Raw genomic sequence first — 27,442 nt, forward strand, 5'->3', positions numbered from 1 at the left:
AGGGGTGTTTTATGTTCCTTCTTATTTAGAAGAAGGCTTGTGTTAGAGACCTGTCTTGGTGCAGCACCTTCTTGGCTGTGTTTTATCACCAGCTTGCTGAGCAGAGCATCTCAGGGACTCACTACAGCAGACTGTAAGTAATAAGAACAAAGCAGCAATACCCAGTAAACCTTCAGCCCTGGTTACTCATTTAATAAAGAGTTATGCGCTCTTAAGCGTGCTAAAAAGTTCTTGAGATTTCCAGACATTTTCAGCAGTGCACAATTTTTGAAGCTGATCATCTTTTCCAGCCATTTTAGAAGCTTTGCCAGTCTGCTAAGTCTGGCTGGCACAGGTCACTGGCTGCCTGGGGACGAAGCTGGTGATCACAGGCAGGCACAGTTCTGCTCTCTGACAGTGAGGCAGTCAGAAATAAGATGAGCTGGTGCTGCTTGTATCTAAGAGTAAGTGTGCAGATGTCTGAGGAAGGTGTTTGCATCTCATGTAAACATTGTTCTTATATTTTTGTTGTAGAAGATGATGTGTCAAATGTACAAATAATGTGTGCCTGGTGCCAGAAAGTTGGAATCAAGCGCTATTCCCTGAGTATGGGAAGTGAAGTGAAATGCTTCTGCAGCGAGAAGTGCTTTGCAGCTTGCCGAAGAGCATATTTCAAGAGAAACAAGGTAAGAGAAATAAGGAAAGACATAACCTACATTGACATGGCTTTAATCAGGCCCAGCCTGAGTCTCATTTAGCTTCTAATAGAAACTCTTTTCTTTTGTTTTCTCTGTTTCACCTAGTCCCACCACTTTCCATCTGTATTGTCTGTTGGACTGTCAGCCCTTTACTAACCTTCTTTCTTTCAGTTTCTCTCAGCTTGATACTTGGGTTTTGTGAGAGTCAGGGAATTTAAATACTAATAAGCATTAACATAAGACTCCAAATTTGGCCTTAGAGTCTCAGGATACTTCCTACACATACACAACTAAGAGGAAGTGTCAAAGAAATAGAGAATGGTTGTGTATGACAGTGCCACCAAGTCCCATGGCATTGGGATCATGGCCAGTGGGTAAATGCTTTTACGGCCTAAGTCTCAGTCCCATCACAATACTGGACATCTTTTTGCTGCTGCTAGTGAAATCTAGTTTAATTCTTTCAAAGTTTATATTTTTTAATAACTTATCACTGCTACAAAATTCAGATGCTATACAATTTCTGGGTTGGGGTAAGCAGTGTTAGAACATCTAGAGTAACGTGAAAGCCCCTCCTACTCAATTTAAATTTAACCCTGTCTAAAATTAGAAAGCAATCCTAATATTGAATGTCTACAAAAACTGCTGTAATCACTGAAGCACAGTGCCTGAAGATGCCCTCCAGGTTACTTCAGCAGCTGTTTTTCTGCAGCAGAATTTGTAACATGTCATTTAAAGAAAAATAGAGAAGAAACACATCAAATTTTTAGTTGTTAAAAACGTAACTTTTGGTGTTCTTTTAGTACTTAATAGTGTGAGTCTTTTGGGTAACTTCATAGTTTTAGAAATGTTTATCATTCATAAAACACTTTACATTTTGGTTTCCTAAAGATGCCATTTACCCTCATGCTACAGAGCATTCCAAGCCTGTTAAATTCAAACTGACTTCAGGTCTCTAAATCTGGTCTTTTACATCTGTCATAATAACAAATAAGTGCATATGGATTCTAGACTCAAGATACAATGTTATAGCAAATTAACCTCCTTTATAAATTTGGGTCACATTATCCTGGGGAAAAAAAAAAAGCCTGAAGAATTAGGTTGCAAAAATCAGTAGAGTGGAATTTTAGTGGCAGTCTTGGAGAATCAAGCTCATAGTGTCTACTGGAGCAGACAGGCAAGTAAAAGTCACATGAGTATTCTGTGAAGAGTGCTGTTTACATTTTTTTTTATCTAGAAGAAGTGTAGAGGAGAGAAACACGCACTCCTTAGATGCTCCTCATTTGAAAATAAACATACACATGGATGTATGTGCATGTGCACACATGCAGTTCAGTGTGCCTTACAATGTGCAAGGCACAGTCCAGACACTCTGGGCTGTCAGGATGCAGATCTCTGTCAGCTGACGCTCCTGTGATTTCCAGTCACAAATTTACATGGATAGGATACTTCTTAGTAATGGAGGCATTGTCAGTGATCCTGGTTAGGTGGTCCTGTGTGTCCAGAACTGATGAGTACCAGATAATATGGGAAACCTTGGAGAGGCAGATGAAAGAACTTGGTGTATTCTTTCTCACCTTCAGCTTAGATTCTAAAATAAGAGATTTAGATTCCCACTAAATGAAAGTAAATGCGTGTTAACATAATGCATAAGTGTACTACAACCTTCTAGTAACCCATTAGTAGTAGAATTCAGTAATAGTTTATGACCATGAATTCAATCAGTGAGGCAGTATATGACAAAGTTCCCTTTTACCTGACTTACTATTTATTACCCTTGTGCTTTATTGGAGGCCTCCTTGTCCTTGTATTATAGAAAAGGATGAATTAGAGCTTCACATTCTCCTTGGTTCCCTTTCTGACACCTCTGTTAACTTCTTCTGGAAGACACTGAGTATTTCCATCCAGAAAGTTCTCTGTGTTCATTATTTTGTATGTATGTATACACACACACACACACACACACATACATATATATATATATAAACACAATAGATGTTCCTAATATTTTCATATATCAGCATATCCCAGTGAAATGTCCTATTATTCACTAAAGAGGTTTCAAACTAACAAAATGTCATGTGGGAGGACTTGGCAAAACATGGTGAGAAAACATTATCATGTTGATTGGCTCTGCTTCAAAGCTAAGCCAGTGAGTTAAATTTTCTTTCTCTTTGGACATGTGGAACCTGGAATTTCACAGGATCTGACTGAGCAGAGGAAATCTGTAGCTGCCCCTTGCATGTATGTTTATGATTAGATGATCCCAGGACAGAATACTTGGGAAGTGTCGATTTTAAATTAAAACGAGCACAGTAGAACTCGGCAGACCCCCGCCCTTCTGGTTTTGCACTTCCCCTGTTAGTGACAGAATGGAGTCTTGAGGAATAAGATCAAAAGAACTAGGATGCAATAGTTTCAGATTTAACTGCTGACCCTTGCTCTGTTACTGTATTCCAACAGCCTACCTGTCTTCTCCATGACTCTAATGCTTATTTATGTATTTTAAGGAGTTATACCACTCTACACTTTCTCATTTTTCAAACAGAGGAGCAAAACAGTCACGTTTCACCTGCCTTATGCATGTTTTAAACAGTGGATCTCTGCCACAATATAGTGTTGTATTACATTAAATATGTACAGCTGCTGCATTTCTGGGAGCTGATAGGACTTTGTGGTCACTTTATTTAAAGCTTGAGTTTCCTAATGGATCATGTTAAGCAGTCTTCCCTCCCTCCCCTAGATAAGAAGTGCTGTAGTAAGTGCTTGCTTCAGATGATAGGACTGTTTAAGCAGTAAAGAATTAGTCATCACTAATGCCTCAAAACAGCACTAAGTAATGCTGTGAATTATCCATCCCTGAATGACAACTGCTGTGTTCAGAATCCTAATAAAAAAATCTTTTTCCCATACACAGGGCAAATGCACACTACAGTGCTGCATGCTGCAGATTCCCACCTGGGAGAAGGCTTGACATGAGCCCACACTGAAGTGCCCTGAAAGTGCTCCACAAAGCCCCAGGTCAGCTAGGCACTGGCTGCTCCCAACTTCTAACTCCTTCCCAGCACTTTCCTGCACTAGGTTCAGCAGGAGTAGTAAGACACTGCAATAAGCTGGTACCTTCCTGGTCTTGGGAGCTTTTGAGCCCAATGAGTTAAGTCAGAGGTGCCCATCAGTCTTTCCTGCCTTTTGTCCTGCTAGAGTTGTGTCTGTGTTCCAGAAGCTGGGCCCCTGTATCCTCTGCATCCATGCACAGCCAGGGTTGTCAGAGAGCTTCATGCCTGGAATGGGAAGTTTGTAAGGAAAAAGACTGGTGCAACCTTAAGTTGCCTTTCTTATAAGAAATGCAAATTTTGTTCCATGACCATTTAAAATTATGTCAGCCAGTAGCCATGCCTTGCAAGAATAGAAATATATATGTTTTGAAATTATAAAGGCTCTCTCAACAGAATAAGTTTATCTAAATTATCAGAGATTGATTAAGAAAAAATTGAGGCTTTTACCCCATAAAGCAAAGCAGAAAGTATTTAGACAAGATCCAATTTAGAAAGAAACCTAAAAATACTACCACTGCCACCCCCAAATAAAAATAACCCGAATCTGCATTCCTGCTCCTATTTTGTCCAGTTTGCCCAGTCAAATACACATAATGAATACTGTGTAATGACAGCTTGTTTTGTATACTAATACCGATTAGAAGGAACTATTGCTGGAAAAGCAAGCATTTAGGACTTATGTTAGTAACCAAAGATATAAGATTTGGATGTTCCCTTCTTAGATTTAATTTTATAGGCCAACTAATACAAAGTTAAGTACCAAAGAGTCATGTAAGAGCAGAAAGCACTAGACCACCAAGTTTCAGAATATGAAGTTTAAAGGGAATGGTTGGAATCATAATTGGGTCCAGTGAGTCTGAAACTTGAGAAGATTAATTTTGAAATGAAGTTGTTTGACTCAATGGGTCAGAAAACAAATTTATTATGGCCAAATAGCCAAACATAGAACTAGGACTGACTTCACAGAGGTTATAAACTTTGTTCACAGATACATTAAAGAATAATTTACTTGATTTGATGAAGACTTTGGAGACATAGTGACTGCAAGATTCTCAGGCAGTATTTTATACCTGACCTTGTCCCTGCTTCACACTGCCTCCCAATTAGGAAGAAAGATAGATGTTTTTGTTTACAGTGCAGTCCAATTTCATTCACACTTATAAACAGAAAGACATAAATCAAGAAGTAAAGGTAAGCTACTCTTTAGCACCATGCAGAGGTAAACAAGGATGACCCTTTTCTCCCTGTTAAGTGCAGTGATGGGCAATACTGTGTGTTAATAGTGCAGACAGTGAATGTAGTTTAGGGTCCTTTGTCTCATCTTGTGTGGCAAAAATGAATGTGAACTATCAAATGGAGCTGTGAGAAGTCATACACATTTATTTAATTCTGAGCTTGATTGCATTAGATGACTCCTCACATTTTCAAGCTATATTTAAAGATGAAAAGGAGCATGCAACATCATAAAGCTTTCTTTAGTGCTCTTGCCCGCATAATTTTTTTTGTTAATTAATATCTATCACTAAGTGATAATATGGACATTTATATACAAACCCATACCACAAATGGGGAGTAAACAGAGGCTATAATTCCCCAGAATTATTACTGAGGATTGTCAGAGAAAGTTCTCTGGATTTCAAGCTTAATTGTGCAGCCTAACAGTGCATGAGAGATATTTAACAACGATCTCACTGTTAAGTCAATGAGTAATGGCAAAAAAAGCTACTTTCATCTTTTTCTTATGCATCTACAAAATTTAATTTGTAAAGTGATTATTATTCATTGAAATTTAGAAAATTGATTAAAAAAAAAAAAAAAAAGCTTAGCTGTTTCTTTAGTCTCCCTTTCCATAGTTGAAACACATGGGGCCCTGAATAGAAAATCTATTTCTCCTAGAGATTTAACTTGCATTAATCAGGTGTTCAGAAAGGTCAGTGCAGAGCAGGTGTCCCACCGTCTTTGCATGCAGTTGTCCATATTTGGTTCTGTGGAGCTGTAGAGAAAAGCAGGATTTAATAAATGGTTCATGAAGTTGCTTCTGCCGCTGTGGGTTTGCGTCGAACGTGCGTGCGTGTATTTGTGTGCGCACATCTGCGTGTGTGCATGCGTGTATTTGCCACAGCAGCCAATTAGAAAGGTTTCTTGCAAATGCTTGAAGGTAGAGGGGAAAAAGACAACAAACATCTCCATAGCTGTGATTGCTTTGTTGAGATATAAATGAGCGCTGATGAGTGAACGCAGATGAGACGCTGAGTCTGCAGGGGAAACAGCTTGAGTGTGGGGCACAATTGCAAACTTCCTTGAGGAACTGGCTGGAGAAGGAGGCATAAGGAAAATAACCTCATTCAGAAGATGTTTTTAAAGTCTGTGGAGGGTTGAAGGCTGCAGGTAGTGACCAAGAATCTGGAACAGAGACCGAAATATTAAAAGAATCCTGAGCTGTGAAAGAGATGGGTGGGATTGGTCAGAAAGAAGATGGGCATCATTGTCTTGCTGTCATCAGCTGGCCTTGTTATTTACAGGATGCTAAACCCAGAGATCTCATAGAACTGCTTCCCTAAACCAGAGCTAGGATTTTTTGTGATTAGAGGAGGCAAATGAAATTCCAAATTAACCGATTGAGGCCATCAGTCAGAATATCTCGCTGCTCACCCACAGCAAAGCAAAATGTATTGCTGCTGCTAACAATGAAATGGGCAGCAGCACCTGACTGATGCCACCAGTGACTTAATGAAGGGATCTGGCAAACCCAGCGTGCTTGTCAGTTTGCAAACTCAATGGACATTTTAATGTCCATCTGCTGCCATTTAATACTATAAATTTGAATCAAATTCCCATTGTCTGAATCACTTGCAGGTAGCCAATCCAATTAAAAGGCGTGTTCACTTTTAATTTTAACCACCATGTCACATTACATCAGTCGTGTTGCATTCTGGCTGCTTTGGTTATATCAAGATGAATATGCTAATTACAGCTGCCTCTTGAGGGGCAGGCATTTGATTCAAACAAAGCTACCAGTTTATGTGAGGTGTCCTCACATCAGTTTTGGACAGCTTCAATGATTGCGCTTTTCCTTTTTCCCAGAAGCAGGTTTTGTTTACATACAGATGGTACAACAAAAACCACTAATTGTGTTAGGACTTGACTGGAAATGCTTTTAAGTTTTTTGCACACTGGGTGAATGCAGTTTAGAGCAATGGTTTGGATTTAAATAGATGTTCTGACACCTTGGTATTGGAGAAATGAAAGAAATTGCTACCTGCAGAGTGACTGAGGGAGAAATATGGCCAGTAGCCATTTTTCTGGAGGTTACTAAAGAGCTTTGCTGAGGTCTTAAATCACTTAGGATGAATTTTTGAAGGGGAGAGGAGGACACTAGAGGATAAACATACGTTTTACTCCTTTAAGAAGTTTGGCAAGATAGACTTCATGGTCTGCATCCACGACATTTTTACATCACCAAGGGATTTTTGATTTAAGAGCTTAAATGAATTACAATGATGCATTCAGAAAATGAGCAGATATAATATACACCAGTGCTTACTTTACCTCTGAATCCCTTTGGTTGAAGCCTATGTGAGCTAGCCAATTGCTCAAAAAAATTTTGCTGTCCTCTGTTTCATGTCTCAGCTCAGGTTGCCTTAGATTAACCTTGGCTTTGTATGAAATTAAGCACCTTCCAGCTTTGTTTTCACACGCTCAATGCAGAATGAGCATCAAGAACAGTCTTTATTCTGACAAAAGCTTAGGGTAGATATCCAAAGTGAATCTAATTTGCACAGACTGTATTTGGTGCCACTCTTCCCTTTCCTAATGAACACATCAATCATTAATACTAATATGAGCTGGGCAAATAAAGAAATGCATATTAAATGTTTGTTCAAAAATATCATGACATTTGAATAAATTATTGCCTTAATGGCATCTGTTCATTTATCAGTCAGCTCATTAACTTGGGGAAATATTGAAAAGGAGGTTGAGTATTTTTTTCACTCTATATATTTTTATTTGAAAACCAAAATTAAGCAAATATGGTTTTCAAAAATGTGTTTGGATTAGGAACAATGTTGTGAGCAACACCATTCATACACTTTTCTGAAAGGGTGTGTGGAATACAGAAATTGGAATTACTGGTGTAGTTTAATGGGGCAAAATTCCACCCAGGCAGGGTAGCTCAGTAGGCAGAAGTAAAAAACCTGAGGGGCCCAGCTGAAGGTGGAAGGTAATTTCTAGTCCTAAAGTGTCTCAGGAGATGATATTGCTGTCACATTTTGCAAGTGGCAAAGTAATTTGTGCAGGTGAGGCAGCAGTTCAGTGGTGTTGCGACATTTCTTGCCAGCTGACAGTCTGTATTTAATCACTCTATTACACTCCCAGTGTGGCGACTTTCCCCTCCATCAGCCATAGAAATCTTGCAATAAATTCAAGGATGAAACTGAGTCAGACCAAGGGAGTAAATCACGTTGTCTGTCTTTTTGGCCCCTTCTAGCCTTCTAGCCAGGAAAGTTTCATCCCTTTTAGGTTTGTTTGCAAACGTCTGCTGGTTTATGGGAAGACTGAAGACACCCTTACACCCATTAACCTTGAGTCTGGCCTTGTGAGTTTAAATGAGGCTAGGAGAGGCCAAATGGATATAACTTATAATCTGCTGGATGAACAGGAAAATGTACTACTGGGGATTGTTAGTTGAAGTCAGTTTCTTGCCATAAATCAAGCCGTGCTCACTGTGCAAGCGTTAAACTTGATGGAGGAACGAGGTGGGTTTTATAGAGCAAAAGTCTGAAAATGTAAAATGTCTTTCCAGGAGAAAACTGTTTCTCCAATAATATTTGACCACTTGGTGACGAGATAAATTCAGTGACTAGCTGTGCTCTGTCAAGCCCCCAAGCATTTACAACTCACCTATTTGAATTTAGGTTGAAAGCAAACATATGTTGTGAGTTGTCAGACTTGATGCAATTTTGTATCTAAAATAAATGTAGTCATCTGTTTAGTAATATTTAGAAACAGCCATTTGATGGGTTTGGAGGTGCGGAGCATGTGTCTTTAGATGATTTTGGTTTTTTGCTCTCCAGCCTAAGAAGCAGGAGGCCAGACCCTGTCTCTGTCACACAGAGGGGCTGGCAGAGATGCTCAGGCAGGAGCCAGTCCTTTGGCTGGCACACACAGGACGAGGGGGAGACGTGGCTCTGTTGCTGTCCATTTACTTCAGAAGCAGAGCAGAGATCTCTCCAGCCCTTCTCTGGGCTTTGCGAGGGAAAGGGTCTTTAATGGGGCATGGCAGCCTGGTGTAGCTTTCCTGGGGAGTGTGGACTCAGCATCTCCATTAGACTGGCCAAGTGCAGTAATTTTCCTCTTTGCACATAGATGGATGCAGCACTGCAGTGTCCTGTATGCCTGTGGGCCTTTTTTGCCTTAAACTTTAATCTCAAAGGAAAAGGGAAACTTGTTGGGTTAGAAATCAAACAACAACTCAGTCTCAATAACTCTTATTTTTAACTTATTTTTAATTTAGCCCCCAGGCCTTTACAGTTGTGGTGCACAGTGCTACGAAAAATTAGGTGGAGGAGAGCTCCTAGAACTAAATGTAAGTCTTAAAAGATTAATCTAGAGATTAAAACAGTGCACCCACATTGAAATATTTATGGGGAGAAAGGTTTGAATTATTTCACTGTGTAGTATTAAAATAACGGTCAGCTTTGTCTGTTGTTGAATGGTTCAGTCTCATGCCTCCTTTTGCAGAAAGAAATTTATCAATATCACTGCCTTGATAAGGCAACTCCCTGTGAGTTTTGACTAATGCATTAAAAGAACAAGCAGCTGTACTCCTGACTTCAGTGTGTGAAGGTGCTAACTTCATCCTAGACAAGAAGGACCAGGAGCTCTGAAAGAGGAGGTTCTAAAATACCAAGAAGAAGGGTTAAACAAGAGGAAGTTTAGAAAGGGGGAAAAAAGAAGCATTGAATCTCTCTGGAGGCTATTTAAGAACACCATATTAGATGCACAGATGGTATGTATACCTCTGAGCAAGGAAAAGTAGAAAGGGGAGAGTAAATCTGGCATAGTTAACTGAAGAAGTGCATAAGCTTAAAGGGACACTGTCAACTTAAAAATCACACTTTTACTGGAAAATTTGTTACCTACTACTGTTACAAACAACACCTATGATTACTGTAACTGAGAGATGAGACAAAAAACTCCCTCTGCTTTTTTGCGTACTTTCTTTGGGCCTGAATCCAGATTCCATTGGCATCAGTGGGTGACATCCCATTGCTTGTAATTAGCTTTAGATCAGGCCCTGCGCGTATTTGCCCTGTACATTGTGTACGTGAAATTCAATTATTTTGCATCTGGTCTGTTTTCCTATTGTTTCTGTGGTTTTCCACACAGCAAGAGAGGAAAAAACCATTTTTTTCCAAACTGGAAGTGTGTTTGTTAAATGATGGAAATGCCACCAAGGTCCTAGGCATACATGTGGCAAAAATACCAAATGTTTTGCCTTTTTAAGACAAAAGCACATCCTTCCAAAAATTGTAAAACATGATCAATCAGTTATAGCTAAAGGTTTCTGAGATGAAGTGCAGAAATTATCTGAAAGGTGTAGGTAGTAGGCAGTGTTGGAAATATAGAAGTGGCTTTGTAGAAAACAAAAAGCCACCTGAAAGTCCCCTGTGCCTGTAGGCCATCCAGCCTTTGCTCTTCTGAAGAAGTGGAACAACAGAGAAACTAAATTAAATTTCCTGTGTCCATCTTCACCACAGTGGATGATGAGGAAATTCCTGTCCCAAGGACACTATCCACAGGAAATCAGAGTGTGGCCTTATAACAGGAATTGAAATCTCTTAGGATGAAGTTAAGGAGCAACTTCAGCAGCTCGAGAGCAGTAAATCACCAGGAGCAGATGGTACTCAGCCGAGTGTTCCTAAGGAAGTAAAAGTGTGAAGCAGCAGAGATATTGACAAGGATCTGCAATATATCATTAAAACCAGCAACTGTTCCTGAAAATTTGGAAGTCTTTTGTATGGAGCTTAAAAAAAAAACCAAAACAAAAACAAAAACAAAAAAAAGGAGACATAAGAAGGTTATTTTCTTCTTGAGCACAGGAAATAAGAGTTCCTAAATAATTTTTATTTAATTTGCTTAACAGCAGAATAAAGTAACTTCAGTTAGGCATGACCTGGCAGGTAGTAACACCGTAAAGAACAGCTGGGCTATAATTTTTATATATAATGGCTTTTAGACAGAGATATTTAGGTAGTTACTTGGACTCAGGATCATGTCTGCTGGATAAGATTAGTTGGTTTTGATGTGTTATTTGATGTCCATGGATAGTTTGATGCCCTCCATGGAAACTGTGAATGCATTTTGGTATGGCATCATAACTCAGTCCATGCTTTCATAGGAAGCTGGACATTTAAATAAGAAACTGATTGCATTCAAAAGGACTCAAGTTTTCTGCCAAAAGAAAAATTACTTTGTAATACTGAGGAATGTTTTTATAATTTTTAATTCAATTTGCTCGAGAAAACTAATTGTTTTTTAGAAAAAAAGTTGAATTTTCCAACAAAAGGCAGATACCGAATGCACAAACGCACTCAACCACATTCCCGTTTTCTGCAGTTATGCCATAATAGCAAGGAGTAACAGATGAGTACAGAGGTTTTGCCAAGCAAACATGGCTAGTATGTACACACACACGGAAATCAGCTGAGGGAGGCAAATTAGAAGTTCTAATGGATTTGAAATTTAGTAAAGCACTTGAAATGGCATCTCATGAAATCTTACCCTCAGATTAATTCAAATTACTTTGGATATGAACACTGTCAAGTGGCCTGAAAACAGGCTCAAGGAATAAAGTAAAGGATGGTGATAAAGAGCAGCATATCAGGTTGTGGATAGAGAAGTGCCAGGGGGACTTTCGTGAGGTTGGTCTTGTTTCATATTTCATTAATGATCTCCAGGAGAGAACAGAGAACAAGTTCACAAACTCTGCAACTGATACTGAACTAGGAGGAGTTGCAGATACCAGACAGGACAGAGAATAATTCTCTGGAGGAATTAAAAAATAATGAAAAAACCCAACTTGTACTTTTACAAAAGTGAGTGAGTATGTCTAGGGGGACAAAAAACAACCTGAAAAAAATATCTGAGTGAAGCTAGACAACAGCCTGAAGCTGAGGATAGGAAAAGGACAATAAGCTGGATGATGCAGATATAATGGTAGTTAAAGGGGCAAGGGCCTGGGGTGATGGAGTCTTAAGGAGGATAGTTGGGTGGTTGCTGTAATGTGGATAGAGCAAGGAGTGGCAAGATTTGGAGAGAGTTTGGATATGCAGAGTTCAGTGATCAGAAGAATCAAAGATGCTTTAGGGGATACAAAAATGTTATGCCTGTGGAGAAGGAGGAGATGGTTGGAGCAGAGGTTCATCTTTAGCAATTTTCATGTATAATAGTTTGAGGTGTTAACACTTGTAACTGGGGCCTGAAATGAGCTGGTTTGCTTGGGACTGACTAAGCTGGGAAAAGCAAACACTAGTAAACACTGTGTCTGGCACTGGCAGGGGGAATGTGAACACTGTCCTCTGTGTATTTTCTGTCCCCTGCAGAAGTGAAAGGATAGCATGGTCGGATTCAGCAGGAGTTACTACTTCCCAAAATTACATCACCCATTTTTAGACTCAACTGTTACAAACAGTTAAAGGCCTAAGTGACAAGCCACTGAAATAAACAGGAGTGCTCCATTTGGACTAGCAGTTGAACTGGTACTGAAATTAAATGGTGTAGTTGCAGAGGCTTGATAAAACTGATTATTATTATTAGCAAGGTGTTTAGCTAAACCAAGTGAAAGAGCAATAGAAACCAAATCTCATTCATGAGAGATGTTGCCCGCTGTGTCAGCGCCAGATGCATCCTATAACTGTGTAGATTACAGGATATTTCTCATTCCTTCCTTCAGGTATTGGCTATTGTCAGCTGCAGTTTGCCAGATGAGATGAACAAATGGGTTGATCACTATGGCAAGACCCATCTTCCTAATCAGAGTGTTTGCACGGCTGGCATAGCAAGCATGAGGGGTTCTGTGACGTTATCCAGATCCAAACTGACGTGTCCCATTTGGTTGGGCAAACACGTAGCTGGTGTAAGCAGGGGTAGCTTTATTAAAATAAATGGGACTACTTGGATCAGCAGTAATTTTGGCCCAATGTAGGAGTTGTAGCAGCTCCCTGTAGTTCTTACTGGGTCTGCAGGAGCAATAGGTTTGGTATAGTCTTACTGGGGACTTTTTTGTTAATATCACTCAAATCAAAATGTTTTGTCTCACTTTCAGTTATTCTCAAGTCTCTCTTAAAATTTTTCAGCCTTCATAATGCAGTTGTCAGGGTCACCACACTGCTTTTTTGGAGTATTTTTAAAATGTCAATATTTTCTAGTATTTGCTGTTGGTGAAAATATGGAAAGTGTAAAAGACTCCTTATAAAAAGACTAAAGCAGTATGTGAGGTTGTATTCAATTTCACACAATAAGGGCTGTTTTAAAAGAAGGGTCATGCAGAGCTCTAATTCATTATGTCTGGACATTTCAGCATAAAATGTAATGTGTAGCAGCTTCACTATGCCTGACTTCTCCAAAGAACACAATAGAGGTATTGCAGCATATTGCCTAGTTTGTAAGTTGTTTCCTAAAATTCATTTCCTAAAAACAGATTACAACAAATGTGGTTATTTTGAGCTTTTTATTCAGACTTGAACTTAGATGTGAATAACTCAGTACAAATTGCAGAACAGAATATGCAATATCATCCTGACCACCAGTTTCAAAACAAAGGAAGCATTTTGGTCTTGTGAGTGTCAGGGGCAATATTTCCCTGAAATCAGTAGGATGAGAACTGAATCACAAACTTCAAGCCAGTGGTGGCATTACAACAAGAAAAACGAGGAATTTGGTATTTGTGCTCTACAACTATAACTTTTTGCTGATAAAGCTGTATAAGGTATTTTAATTTAACCTAATTTATAGTAAATAAAATAGAGCTCAGGTCTGCTGCAGTTGGGCTGGATAGCTCTTTATCTTCCAGTAGCCCAGGGCAGGGAGGTAATGCACGTTTTTCCTCCTTCACCATTCTACCTTATCCTTTCCCTTGTTTTATTAAATGGAACCTTTCTAGCCTTCACAATACAACTATCAAACTTTTAACCTCTCTCTGGCTATGTCTTCCTACTTCTCCTATCCTCTTTCTGCATTTTCACTGGCAAGGTTAGGATAAGGTATGGCATTTTCTGTTCCCTGTTGTGTTCTGTATTTGCGGCATGTCTTGTATTGTCTTAAGGATATTTTCCTAGGTTTTTTTTTTTCATTGAAAGGTATCGAGAAGAGGAGATTCTCAGTTGTTTTTTTCTCTGTGCCCTTAATGGGGTTTAACTTACTGCCCCATTAAACAGTCATTTCTTATGTGCAGTTGTGATTGCTGGAATGTAGGTTGCTATTATTAATCATTCCATTCTTGCTGTTACATTAATCATGCGAGGAGACATGGGCGTAAGTTTGGATCCAACAGGATGACAACTTCTTGTTCGTGGTGATCTGAAATTCAACCCGTGAAGCAAAGAATGACTTTTACAAGTCATTTTCATGTTTGCCAATTTTGAAGGCAGCTCTGTGCCATTTTGCAGTACTCCATGCTAATTATGACCCGTGTGGATTTAGGAATTTCATGAATAATACAAGAGAAGCAGGAGCAGTTGGGGGAAAAAAAAAACCAACCAACAAACCACCCGGTTTCACACGTTGTTTGTGTCAGGGCTTGGTAATGGATTTACCCTCGAACACAGTCAGCACTAAGAAGACATTCTGGTTTGCAGGGCCTCACACTGTGCACGCAGGAGTCATTTCAGTTTTGCACGCACGGCGCTCTGGCTGCTCTCCCTTTGTTTCCAAATCGCGCGTGCTCTGCCGCATACATGTGCCCTCACATATTCCTACACGAAATCTACTTTCACGCCCAGGAGGGAGAAAGTCTAGCACGTTTTCTGCACGTTCCTTCGGGAAGCAGACGAGCAAAGAGGACAGTACAGCTGTAGACATTCTGCACGGAGATAATCAGTGCCCCAGCAGGAGCACCTTCCCCACACAGCTGTACAATTCCCTTTGCTCCCTAGAAGGCACTGCACCCTACGTGCAGTTTCCAAGCTACATTTAACACAATTGCCCATCAGCACTTAGGAAGCAGTTACCACAGAAACCCAGCAGAGACCAATTAGTCACATGATTAAATTAATTAAAATAACCCAGGGTATCTGCCATCTTGCTTCTTTCTGCTATGCATAACACATGACCCAGGCAGAGATGTAATTGGGTAGCATTATTGTGCCTTTTAATCCTAGAATCATCTTCATACTGTACTGTAGGTGGTCTTTGATTTTTCCTTTTCCACGGGTCTACATAAATCCTTTCCCAGAGATCCGTCTTATTCCCTTGCTGCAGAGACACTTTATTCATTTTCTGGAGATCTGTGTTATTATACAAAAAAAATTCTCCAGCCCCTTCAATAAGCCAAGTAGTATCGAATTTACAAAACATCAGATTTAACAACAGCAAGATTTGTTATGTTTGGGATAAGAGGATTTGGAAACATTTTGAATTGCACAGCTAAGACTTTTGGAGGTCTTTAATGACAGCTCTAACAATACTTGCCAGGGAGAGCTCTGTAATATGTATTAGCACTTGACCTGAGAATTGTAAAGCACTAAGAAAAGACTGTATGTTGTGTCTTCTTTTCACAAGTAATACTGTTACTGCAGTGGGGCGCATTTAAGTGGAACAAGCTGTCTGCCTTGTAATACTGCTTCCTGGGAAAGGCAGGCAGTTTGGTTTCCTCCCTCATTTTTGAAACCTAGAAGTGCACAGTCATATTCCAACTTAGTAAATCAGTGCTTTGTCCTTGGTCGTTTGGCTGCCCTGATAATGGCATCCCCTGAATATCCATGTCAGCTAGGGTTTTCTTCTATTATGTCAGTGTCATACTTCTGCATGCACACAAATCATCTCTACCTGAAGTGGCATAAAACACAGAACATTGCAATTTCCATCTCATCAGAGATTTGCTGGTGACTGCTCTGAAGTTACCTTGATCCATAGCACCAAAAGAAAAGAAAAATTAATACTATTTCTGGCCCCAGAGCAGAGAGCAGCTTGCCTCTCCAAAGCAGATTCCATACAAACAGACTTGACAAAATAGCATGCATAAATTACACGGCTCTGATGCATTAATTCGTGCCTAACAGAGCAAGTGGCAACAACACTACATCTACAATGGGTGGGTATAAGATGGAAGAAATGAAGTCTGTGGGTTAATGTATAAATAATCAACTGTTACGGAATTTGCAAATATTATGGAAGAAAACTAGCAGGTTTTGCGTGTGCTGTATTGCTAAAGTGCCGTGCACAAACACATTTGCCACATAACTGGCTCTGAGTAGCCTGTCAGGAAGGATGTACATGTTTGGCAGTGCTCAGCCACAGATGCTCCAATACAAGATAGGGCCTGTTTGTGAGATAAGGTCTCTGTCTACCAGAGTAATGTCAGTGGCAAAAGTGAGCCTCCACTAAGTCACAGCACATTTCCCGAGGTGAAACAAGCTGTGTGCCAGGTATAATGTGGGTCTGTGGTTTTATAGACATTATCCCCAGCTGGCCAACATCCCCTGCATCCAGGACTCATGCATGCACACACACAAATTACCAGGCATAAGTGACACCAGTGCTCTGAGTGTTTCCATTTTTCTTGTGTTTTACTTGTCATCATTTACTTTACATCATGGGCTGCTGCAGTGTGAATAATAGCTGTGGAAAAGTTGACTCTCTCACTGTGTTTCATCTTGCTATTTTTGCAATAAGTGACAATAGGAACACTGGGAAAGAAATTCTCCATGGGATCACCCTGTTTTACACTGTAGTAGTCCCACAGAAATTGGTTTAATTATGTTTCCATAAAACTGAGGTTAACTAGAGGCAAATGTGGTTGAAAGATTGTAGGTGCAGCAGCCATGTACTCTTGTTTCCAGAATTAAAAAATGTCCCATAAATAAACTCATGAAAAGAATCGTGGAAAAGAAAGCTTTCTGCTCTGTATTTAAAGTACTGTTTCAACAAACCTACCTGTGAAGTTCTCAAAGCTTTTCTTCTGTTATAATACAGAAGAAAAGTTTTATTTTTTTTTCAGACTAGAGCAGGGAAAAGCTTTGGCTGTGTTTCCTTGTCATGCTACATAAAATACACTTGTCTAAAAGCAGAGAACAGACTCTTCTGTAACAGCTAAAGTGACAGCAAATGCTGAGGTGGCTGTTTTGAAGTCTCCAATATAAATAGGAAGGGAAGGGGTTTTCTTTGATGTGCAGGAGCTCTAGGTTCTTGATACAGTTTTCTTGGTATGTTTTCTGGCTTTTCTCAGGGAACAGACAGGCCTTCTCATCTGAGTACTATGGAGGAATGAGTAGTGATGGAAATATGGGTCCCTCTCCCAGTTGTCCTTGGAGTGGGGTTCATAAATGAGAGAGCAGGGTCTGAAGTGGGTCACTGCAAATCTCTGTGCCATAGCTGCATTTGGGAGGGATGTGCTGACCTCTTCCCAAACCATAGGGACCCTTCTGAGGTACAGTCACTGCTCCTGGAATAGTCACTCCAGGAGCAGGCAGATTCAAGGTAGGAATTGCAGAGAAACAGAAGCACTGGAGGGGCGTGATGTTTTGATTGTGGAGGTATTGGGCAGGATCACCAGGATCCCAGGCTTCCTTTGTAAAAAGGTGAAAAAAATTATATTTGGTCTCTTTGAAATAAGAAAAAGGGAGGATATAAAAGGAAACTTGATAAATGCAAAAGATTTTGAAATACCTCTTGTGAATGAATGGTCCAAACACACAGTGAATTGAAAATAAATGACAGCAAATCAATACAGCAAAAGAATTTTGGTGGAATATATTCTGCTTACCACAATAAGCAAAACAAAGAATAAAGGGCTGTATCATAACAGTTTGATTTTCCTAGATGTTGCAAACACCTCATCTTCCAGGAAGTGTGATGAGGCTTACAGCTAGACATCCATATCTGGGAAAGTCAGGTCATCCTTAGCCTTCAGTTTGAAGGCAGGCTGAAGCCAGTAGGAAGCTTGAGCTGAGTGGCAGTAAGTGATAAGCATTTGGCTTACATGTTTTTAAACAGGAGGAATGGATAAAGCATGTACTCCTGAATAATTTATGTATAAATTTTTCTTGTGTGTGGTAGAGGACATGTAAGGTAGTCTTCAGAGCCTAAGTAAATAGCCTAATGCATTGCATGAGAAGGAGTGCCAAGGAAAGGGAAATTCAGTGCTCTCTCAGTCAGAAAGAAGGTAATCTAGGTGATAGGAGGTTAATTTGAGGGGATTCCTTTTTGTAAGAAATCACTGCTGCTGGTGAACCCATAGCAGTCTGATATCCAGAATTCATCTATTCCTAATCTCTCCACTCATTTGTATTCCTAAAATGGCTCTGACATAGAACTAGTTAGGGCAGAAATAACCTCCTGGAGGTCATCCAGGCATTTACCTACAATGCAAGAGGGTTTGTTTAATTTAATCGCAGTCTATCATCATAGTGTTACTAGATAAAAGCATATGAAAAATAGTCTGAGAGACTGTAAGGAGGTGCTTTCTCTTTTGATATATTTCAATAGCTTTCCTCAACTCCTTGAAGTTCAGAAAGTTTAAAAGAATAAGTAGAAGTTCACAAACTTTCCCAGATTGTGCGTAGAATTTTGGGGTTGAATTCTGATCATTCTAATCAGTTTGTCTGGAGTTTCAATAGAGTAAGTTGGGTTTTTTTTATTTTTTTTTTGGAACAGCTGTATTCACAAGTGGACCATTGCTTGAAGCATGTTAGTATGAAGGATATTGCTGGTATTCTTGATTAGAAACAGCATAAAATTTTGGATGAATGTCAGGTGAGGGCTATCTAACTGAGAGCTGGGAACAGATGCCTAGTCAGCTGGGATAAAGGAAGGTCCAGGTGATTCCAGTTTAGACATATTCAGCTTGTTCTGAGGCCATTTGGATAGGACCCAGTTTCCATATCCTCTATGGCTTGTGTTATCATTCAGGCTTTATGTGAACTGGAGGAGGAGTTGTTCTGCTGTTTGTTTCTCAAGAATTGCTATGTCTGAAGGCCCAACACTTTTTACTTCTCTCAGAAGGACTTCCATTAGTCTTGATTTCCTGTGCTCATCCTTGTCTCCCTCCTGCCAACAGCTTTGATTAGTCCCTTGACTTTCCCTGTCTGTCATACCTGCTCTCTGTATCTGCCCTCATGGACCCCAGCACATCCTACATGCCACTGATACCTACTGTGAGTTCCACAGTAAAGCACAGGAAAACTGTTTCTAAATTCCATATAACTAAGGCTTATTTTCTCCCCTGGAAGCACTGCCTTGTCTTTTAACCTATATTTATACAAATTCCTTGTGCTAGGAAGTTATAGTAACTGTGTACCTGTTATTGCCCTGGTAGTGCCAGTAGATTCATAATACTGTGACAGCACAATGTGGCTCTGCCTCAGGAGCTGCCACTGCAGGTGGCAAGGGGCAAATGCCAAGCAGGTAATGCTTTTATAGATGTGCTTTCAACAGATTCTTAGTGGTGTTATTGTTTTCTGCAGAAAAACAACTGGCCCCATGAGGAACAAATAATGACTTAAGGGAAAACTTTATTTTATGAATGTGGTCTGTAGATTGTCATGCCCCGTTTGCTCTCCAGCTGTCCCTTTTGCTTCCCTCTGGTCCCAAGCACCATGGCTGTCCTATTCACAACTTCTCCAGTCTAAATCCTGGCCCCTTTGGAAGCCAAAGGTAAAACTCAGTTGGTTGCAGAAGGGCAGGATTTTAGCCCAGGCACTGAGCAGATGCCAGTCCCATGCTGTGAGTGGGTGTGTGTGACTCCCTCCTGGTATGAGGCAGCAGTGTAGCAGGCTGAGTTAAGGGAGAGTATTCCAGTGAGAGCCAGAGGAGAGGCTGAGGGCACTAAACCAAGACATGTCAATGTTATTATTGCTGCCTTTCTGAGCTGCTTACAACACTGCATGCTCCTCTGTCAATTCCATTCAGATTAAAAACCATGATGGAATGTTCCTTTTTGTGCTTCTGAATGGGAAATCAGAGATTACTTAGATACCTAATATGTATCTGAAAAGATAAGTGGGGTTTCTCTCCCTCTCCTTTAAAGAGTGTTGCAAAAAGAAACAGTAGCCATGAACTATCTGTAAAATTGTTTCCTTCTCAAGAGAGTTGTTTAACTTCATCTTTCATTATCTTAAGATATTTACAGGTAGCATCTTCATTACCTTGAACATTCCTGCATGCTTGTACGGGCACACAGTGCACATATGCTTAGGAGAAAGGCTCCTTAGTGCCCAAAGACAGGGCCTTCTCATTTACTGTTTTCATTTCACTGCACCAAGCTGTGGAGCTGCAGTATGTGCAGCTTCGGACTTACTCTGCCTGCGAGTCTCAGCGACAGGGAGTTTTGACTGGTCACATTACGTGTCATGTTAAAGAGCCTTTTGTCTCCATTCAAGCTTTCTGAAACAAGACAAATTATGATATTTTCCTGTTAATTTCTGTTAATTTCTTTCCTTAATGAGTTTCATTAAAATCAAAGCTTCCGGAAGACTGAGCCATGACAGCTGTCTAAAGACTGTTTCACTTGCTATGGGCTGTTTGGACTGAATAATTATTTCAGCTTTGTGAGGATTATTTCTTTAAATAAGAACAATGATGCTCTGTTTGGGAAGAGAAACAAATGCTTGGAGTGGTGCAGTATAATTTCGTAGCTCTGACTTGTAGTACTCAATGGCTTTAGGAGTACCTGGGAAAAACACATCTCTCTCTGTCTGACATGTTTCTTAATGATTTCACTTAAGGGTACAAAGGCAGCTATTTCAGCTGGCAAGAGAAAGAGGGTTTTGGCTTTTAATGAAGCAAATCAATTCTGCAAAAGAGAGAAGGGCTTATTCTTTGCTCTTGCATTGCTGTGGATGTGACCCAAGAAAGAAAGAAAAAGCAAGTCTTTCTGGCTTACCATTCATAAAATATTCCTGTAAGTTGCAGGACTGGTGTTTTGATAAGACAATGGCAAATATTTCAGTTCTTTTATATTACCAGCACTGTAAAATCTTTAAGATGCATAGTGTGTTTCACAGCTATTGCAATCAAAAAGACAAGGCTTTTACAAGATAGTTCAGTCTCTTTGCTGAGCTGACCAAATTTTTGACATGGAAATTCTTAAATCAAGGGGTGGGAAGATGGGAATTTTACAGTAGTACACTACTTCCCAGTCTGAACTGGACACTCACCACCTGTTTTCATGAGCTGTTGCATCAAATTCCTTGTCAGAGTTGCAGAAAACCCGGCTGGTTTGGCGGAGCTCGTGTTCCTATTGTGAGTCTCGGATTTCAAGACCCAAATAGTAGATTTTTGTTTGGGGAAAGTGAGCATATTCTGAGATTTAGGGCCACCTTCTCAACTTCCTAAATCCTTGTTCCCTGACCCCGGTTTCTAATCCTCTGTCCTTCCTGGTGCTGATTTTATCACACTACTCTTATTCCTTGAAGAATAGAGGCCAGGGACTTCTGCTTAAAATGAGATTGTAGTTAAGAAAGAGGTTATTTAGAAAAACAGCACCTTCTTGTTTAACAAAGAAATTCTGCATGCTCTGTGTGCTTCCTGTGTTGACCCAGATGGATCTTGTCTCTGTCAGTGTGTCTGGAGAATGACCAGATGCCTTCCCACCTCAGTAAGAATCATCAGAGCAATGGTCAAGAAAACATGCAGATTTTTTTATTACCAGGAGTGAAAATCTTTGAAAGAACACAGCTTAATTTTTGAGTTACAGGTTGATATTATAAGACAGATAGCCGAGCACAACCCTGTCTGACCTCAGAAAGCCACTGCTATAATGGAAAACAAAGCCAAGCGTATCTGATGTAGTAACTGTCAAAGGGGGAGTCTTTTGGAACTGGACTGAGACAGCAGTCACTGCCTGATGGATACACAGGACACAGTAGGGGTCAAAGTGTTTAAGGTAATTGTGAAGTGGCCAGCTGACAGCTGAAGATCTGCAGTGAATTTGCAGCTTGGACAGTTTCACAGGGACGAGCCTCTCCCACCAACAAACAGCTACATATCAAGCAAAGGTGGGCTTCTGCCACTTTGTTTTTCTTTCCAATCCACACCTGTAGCAGTCAGAGAGGTGCATGCTCTCATCAGGAGAGGAATGACGCCCACAAAGGCACATGAAAGCCAGGTGGGTGGTCCTGCACCACATGAGCCCCTTCCTCCACGGAGTGCCCACAAAGGGAGCCACCCCGCAGGAACACCACATCTGGGCAGCCCTGATGCAGCTGGGCATTTGTAACCTGTCATCATCACAGCTCTGGAATGAGGGAAAGTGTTTCCTTTTCTCCTTTTGCCAAGCCTGAAATTTCTGAAAGCACAAGACAAAATGAAGCAACTGATTTCCCTGAAAAAAACCCAAAAAATGGACCTTGTTTGCTTAACTTTGCTTTAGGTCTTCTGAAAATCCAAACCCTAATGACTTCATCAAAGAGAGTTGCATGGGCTCTTGACTCCAACACTTTAAATAAATCCAGAGCCACACCACAATCTCTTTCTGTCATGTCTTAATTACTGTTGTGACATGCAGTATGAGAAATTTCAGCAAGAAATCAGTTCCTCTTAAAACTTTCCACTAATGAAAAATGAGAAATAAATGAAAGGAATGAGTGAAAAATATTAGCATCATAAAATCAGTCACAATTAAACACTTTTCCCAAAAGACATGCTGTCGTTCTAGTCAGTTGTTGGTTTGTTTTGCTTCAGTTCTTTGCCTCTCTGCCTTTACCGTTTCATGATGTTTTACTGTGGAGACTTGATCTCCACCCATGAAATCTATTTCAGATTTGCTGAGAACCCCACAACTTCTGTGCCCTAGGACCCTGTGGAATGAAAGCCTTTGAGTGCTTGATGGTCTTGGCTGTGCCTCTTTCTGCTCTGTGGCTAAAAGTAGCTAGCATAAAAACTTGCTGCCTTTCTTACTGAGTGGCAGCTTTTAGAAGTCAGCCCATCTCCTGCACGTTACATGCGACAAACATAAAGGAGCTGGGTGCTTTGTTGTCAGACAATTGTAGTAGGGTTTGTTTCGGAAAGAAATTTCAGGAACATTCAGTTCCAACTCCTCTGCCATAGGCAGGGACACCTCCCACTAGACCAGGTTGCTCAGGGTCCAATTACAACCTGGTCTTGAACACTTACATGGATGGGGCATCTGTAGCTTCTCTGGGAAACTTGTGCTAGTGTCTCATTACTCTCAGAGTGAAGAATTTCTTCCTAATATACAATACAGACCAATCCTCTTTCAGTTTAAAAACAATCCGTCTTCGCATATGGAGGAATGTTTAGAGCTTACAAAAGTGTTGGTCATTTTTGCACATTCATTGCCACTGTCCAATACCCAGCCTGGCAGACAAACTCCAGATTTCTGTGCTTTCAGCCTCAGTGGGTGAATCTGGAAACCAGTTAGTTTTAGCATAAATGGTAGCTAGCATGGATGTCTATCTGCCTCTCAGTGATGTGAGAGCACTTAATTGAATGTAATCCATGAAAGATTTATTCTCCTGATCAGCTTACTTGTGATTTTAGACTCATCAGATTCCAGCTGTTGCTTAAATCCATTCAGCTATCAAGCCTGTCAATTTTATTGTGAGTATTCCAGGTCTGTTCTCTGCCATGGCCTAGATATGGCTCTCCTATTAGTCTGTTTTGCATTTAAGCCAATCTAGAATAACACAGGTTTTCCTGGTGTTTGTGTGGGGATGAGCAAGGATGTGGGAAAAAAAAAAATGAAGCAAGCAAGGTCATCTGATCTAGTTGAACCTCCAGTAAGGGTGGTTTAGACACTCCTTTTCTGTTCTGCTTCCTGCAGTGATCTGTCTACAGCAGCAAGCACCTGGTGACCAAGAGGGATGAAAAATGATAGAAAAAGGAAATAAAAACCACAGGCTTCTGTGAGGTCTCACAGCATTTGACCAGCCACAGCTATGTGTGGTAGCTCCACCCTTTTGTGAAGCAACTGTTGTAGCTGCTTCACAACAGTTGCAGTTTTACGATATTTAGGATGTTAATTAACTTCAAAGTTTCTAATTATTTCCTCTGAATAATGGAACTAAACCTAGAGATTCATGTTCATACATGCATTTATGCATATAGTGAGGCCGTTGTATCTTTTCCTCAGAACCAGCTAAAAAGGAATGGAGTATCTTGGCACAGCCAAGGGCTTTTCTTCTTTTCCATTATTACATTCTACTTTCCATGTCCCAGAACTACATAAATGTTGCCCCATTTGACCTGTTACCAAACAAGTTACTGACAGTAGCAAGAGACTCTGGATTTGGGTATAGAAACTGATAGAGCTAGTAATTGTAATTTTGAAAGTCCTTTACAGCTATACAACTGTAGTATTAAAGTTTATAAAAAATGTGTCCAAGGCTAGTAGGTTTTTTTTTTATCCCATTTTTTAGTGAAACATGTGTTAAAAGTCCTGCTGAGGGTCTAGACAAATTAATTTCCTGGTATCTCTAGCTGACCTTTCCCTTTCTGTTCATATGTTTCAGGGAAAGTCTCTGAGTATTTGGTGATATTCTAGCAAGCTCTCATTCCAGAAGTGGTGTTTTCTAGGATGCTCATTTGTAATTGTCTGAATTCCTCTGAGCAACACCACATTCCTTAGATTGAGAGAGAAAGATTTAAACCCCTGCTGAAAGCCATCACAAGACCGATGACAGTTCTGGTTGCTTCATGTATCTCTAGGAGTGCAGGCTAAGTTGATTTCTTGCATGACCATGTAATTGAACTCAGAAATGCAGGTAAAACTGAAGAAAACTAGGAGTCAGAGTGAAATTTATTTCTGTTGTACTCATTATATGTGCGTGTTTTCCTGTGGATATTTATGTGTTTCAAATCTAGTTGCCTCGTTTCGGCTCAAGTCAGGATATTCAAAGTCATTGAATTTCAAGAGTGCTGAACTTTCTCACAACAGGAGTAGATTCCTAGAATTTTTATTTTTTTGGTATGAACAGACAGCCAGAAGGCCAGAAAAGCTCCGATCTTCTGGCTGTCAAAAGCCCTTCAATGACAAACCTTTCCTAGAGCATATATGAGAAGAAAAGCCTAGTCTGTGCCAAGTACCATCAGGAGATACACACCTGTGTTTTACCTCTCCACCTCTCAGATAAAATGTAGCTGTGTTTGCTGTAAAAGTTAAATTCAGCTCCCATCTCTTACCAGTCTCAGAAACAATTTAATTACCCTTTTCTGGAGGCAAAAATGGTAGCCCCAACTAATTTCCGTGGGTTACTTTCAAGGTTTGAAAGCAGATCCAGAGTTCCCATTTCCATAATCAGTTCCTAGGGATTGACTGCAGGGAGGCCTGAGTGTCTGAGATCTCCAGCTGAGGTCACCCTGCAGGCCAGACTTGTGGCTCCTTGCACTGAGGCCATGTCTACTGGTTGCTTGAACTGCTCTCATGTGGGAGTGCTTGTGCTGGTGTTGTTAATAGCTGATGAATGTGTCCTTCTAAAAGGCACTACAAGATTTTATATTCCTCCCAGAATAGTGCATAGTTTTGACCTGCACACCGCCCAGATTGGGGACTTGTTCTGCAAAGGGTTATTTTTTAAATTTTTTTTTTCACATTTATTGAACCTCTAGCTTTTTACATTGTGAGAGACAGTGGATAGCTACCAGATACTTTTGTTTGGGTAACAAAAATATGGGAGTTTTTCTTTTTGGTACCATTAAAATATAGGATACTATATAGACTACTATCACATCCACTGTCTCTCTTTTTTTTTTTTTTTTTTAAGTGGGTAAGTCCTTGTTATTGAGTATTTTATGTAAGAGCTGTTCAAAAACTCTGATTGCCGTTCACTGATACTATTTCCTCTAGTGCAGACAGACCACGGACAGGTTTTAAGGAGCAGTCTGCCATGTATTTAAAATAACTTTTGAAAAAGAAAGTTTACCCAGTGTGGAGATGCAATTAAAGTCAATTGTTGAAAATGAACTAACATCAGCAGCAATTAGAGCTGGAGGCAAGAACTTGTTATTTTTCTCTTCCCTTGCTTCTCTTTTATGTTCATATATTTGATAGGAGAGGTGACAAAATGTCTAACCCAGTCTTAAATTGCTGTTTCTTGTCTGTCTTCCCCCCGAAGTGTGACAGTCGTGTTCCCTTCCCCTTTGCTATGGAGTTGCTGGGGTGTCACCCTCAGGGCTAGGGAAGAAAGCAATGGACACAGTGCAATGTAAAAGTGTGCTCCCACAAGATGAGGCAGACAGGCTAAACCTGGCTGGGGGTTGTGTTTCATCCCCTGCAGGGCCAGTGCCCAGCTGCAGGACTCCTGCAGTGACATTTGGGCAGCCCACAGGGGCAGCTGAGTTTGGAGATGCCATCATGACTGTGTTAGAGGAAGTCTCCTCACAGCTGAGGGACGTGGTAGCAGCTAGATGAAAGCTTCCTTGTGGAATGACTTTCTCCCTCATCTCCTGTTGAGAGAAGGGTTAAGCTCCCTTTTTCCCTTGGAATCAGGTGGGGTCCTGCCTGAGGAAAATAAGTTTCTGTGAGGAGCAGGAAAGGGTGTGATTCCCCTGGTGAGTGCCTGTGGAATGCCGCTGTGCTCTCCCACCATATGGTGCACTCCACAACCTGTGTCTGTCAAGGAAGCTGCTGGAGCCAGAGACCCACCTTGAGAGGCAGAATCTCCTCAGGCAGTGGAGGGGCTGGACAGGAGGGATTTTTTTCTCTAGCTGGGGAGCCCTCACAGCATCCGTGGGAAGAAACAGGTCTCCCCTGAGAAGTCCATTACTCAGCTGTGTAAGGAGCTGATTCCTATGGGATCAGGAAGCAAGTGTGATGTCTCCAGTAATGGCTTTCCTAGGGCAGTTCCTCTGTGTCCTAGAAATGCCATCTCACCTGCATTTCCCTTCTCTGTTTTGCTCACTCACCACATTTCCTCTGCCTACACATACATGCACATATGGAGTCCGTCAGTAGGTAGGGAAGGAGATGTACTACAATCTCACCTAACAGCACTTCACAGAGATATATGTAAAAAAATCCAGGAACCATGGACACACAAGCCAAACTCACTATCAAACTTTTTACACACCTATTCCTACTGCCCTCAGGGCAGGTCTGTACCTCTGGAAGGATTGGTAGCCCATTACTCCTCAGATTCTCCTCAAGAATGTGATATTGGTTGCTGGTGGAGACAAGCCTGAGCTAAAGAAACTTAGATTTGACCCAGAGTGGCCGTTCTTAGTCAGATTTAGATAGAGTCCTTGTTTCAAGGCTGTGGTGAAAAAAAGCCTACCAGACATCTGCTTCAACCAGCACCTGAGTTTCCTACCATGTGTTTCCACTACCTTCAGCCCAGTTTGCAGCGGGAGTAGGAAATGCAGGACTGATCCCAGCTTGAAGGCTGCTGTGCTGGGTGAGGAAGAGGCACAATTGCTTTTTGGCTCCTGGCCACCTCCTCCTTGAATCCCTTCCTAGCACAGGCTGCCTGCAAGCACAGTGGGGCACCAGGGGGATGATTTGCCTGTTTGCTTCAGTCACTGGCTGGAAGCTGTGGG

The 27,442-nt window shown here is 40.8% G+C and overlaps 1 protein-coding gene across 1 annotated transcript in view; it reads left to right on the top strand.

Moving 5' to 3' along the window:
- The window catches only part of SOBP (sine oculis binding protein homolog), a 114,264-nt gene that overhangs the window by 23,415 nt on the left and 63,407 nt on the right, over positions 1–27,442 (top strand). The window contains exon 4 of the mRNA XM_023923902.2: positions 514–665. Within this exon, the coding sequence (XP_023779670.1) occupies positions 514–665 (152 nt within the window). The remainder of the gene's footprint in view (positions 1–513; positions 666–27,442) is intronic.

This window comes from Cyanistes caeruleus, chromosome 2 (genome assembly GCF_971803275.1).
Source record: "Cyanistes caeruleus chromosome 2, bCyaCae1.hap1.1, whole genome shotgun sequence".
NCBI classification, from domain to species: domain Eukaryota; kingdom Metazoa; phylum Chordata; class Aves; order Passeriformes; family Paridae; genus Cyanistes; species Cyanistes caeruleus.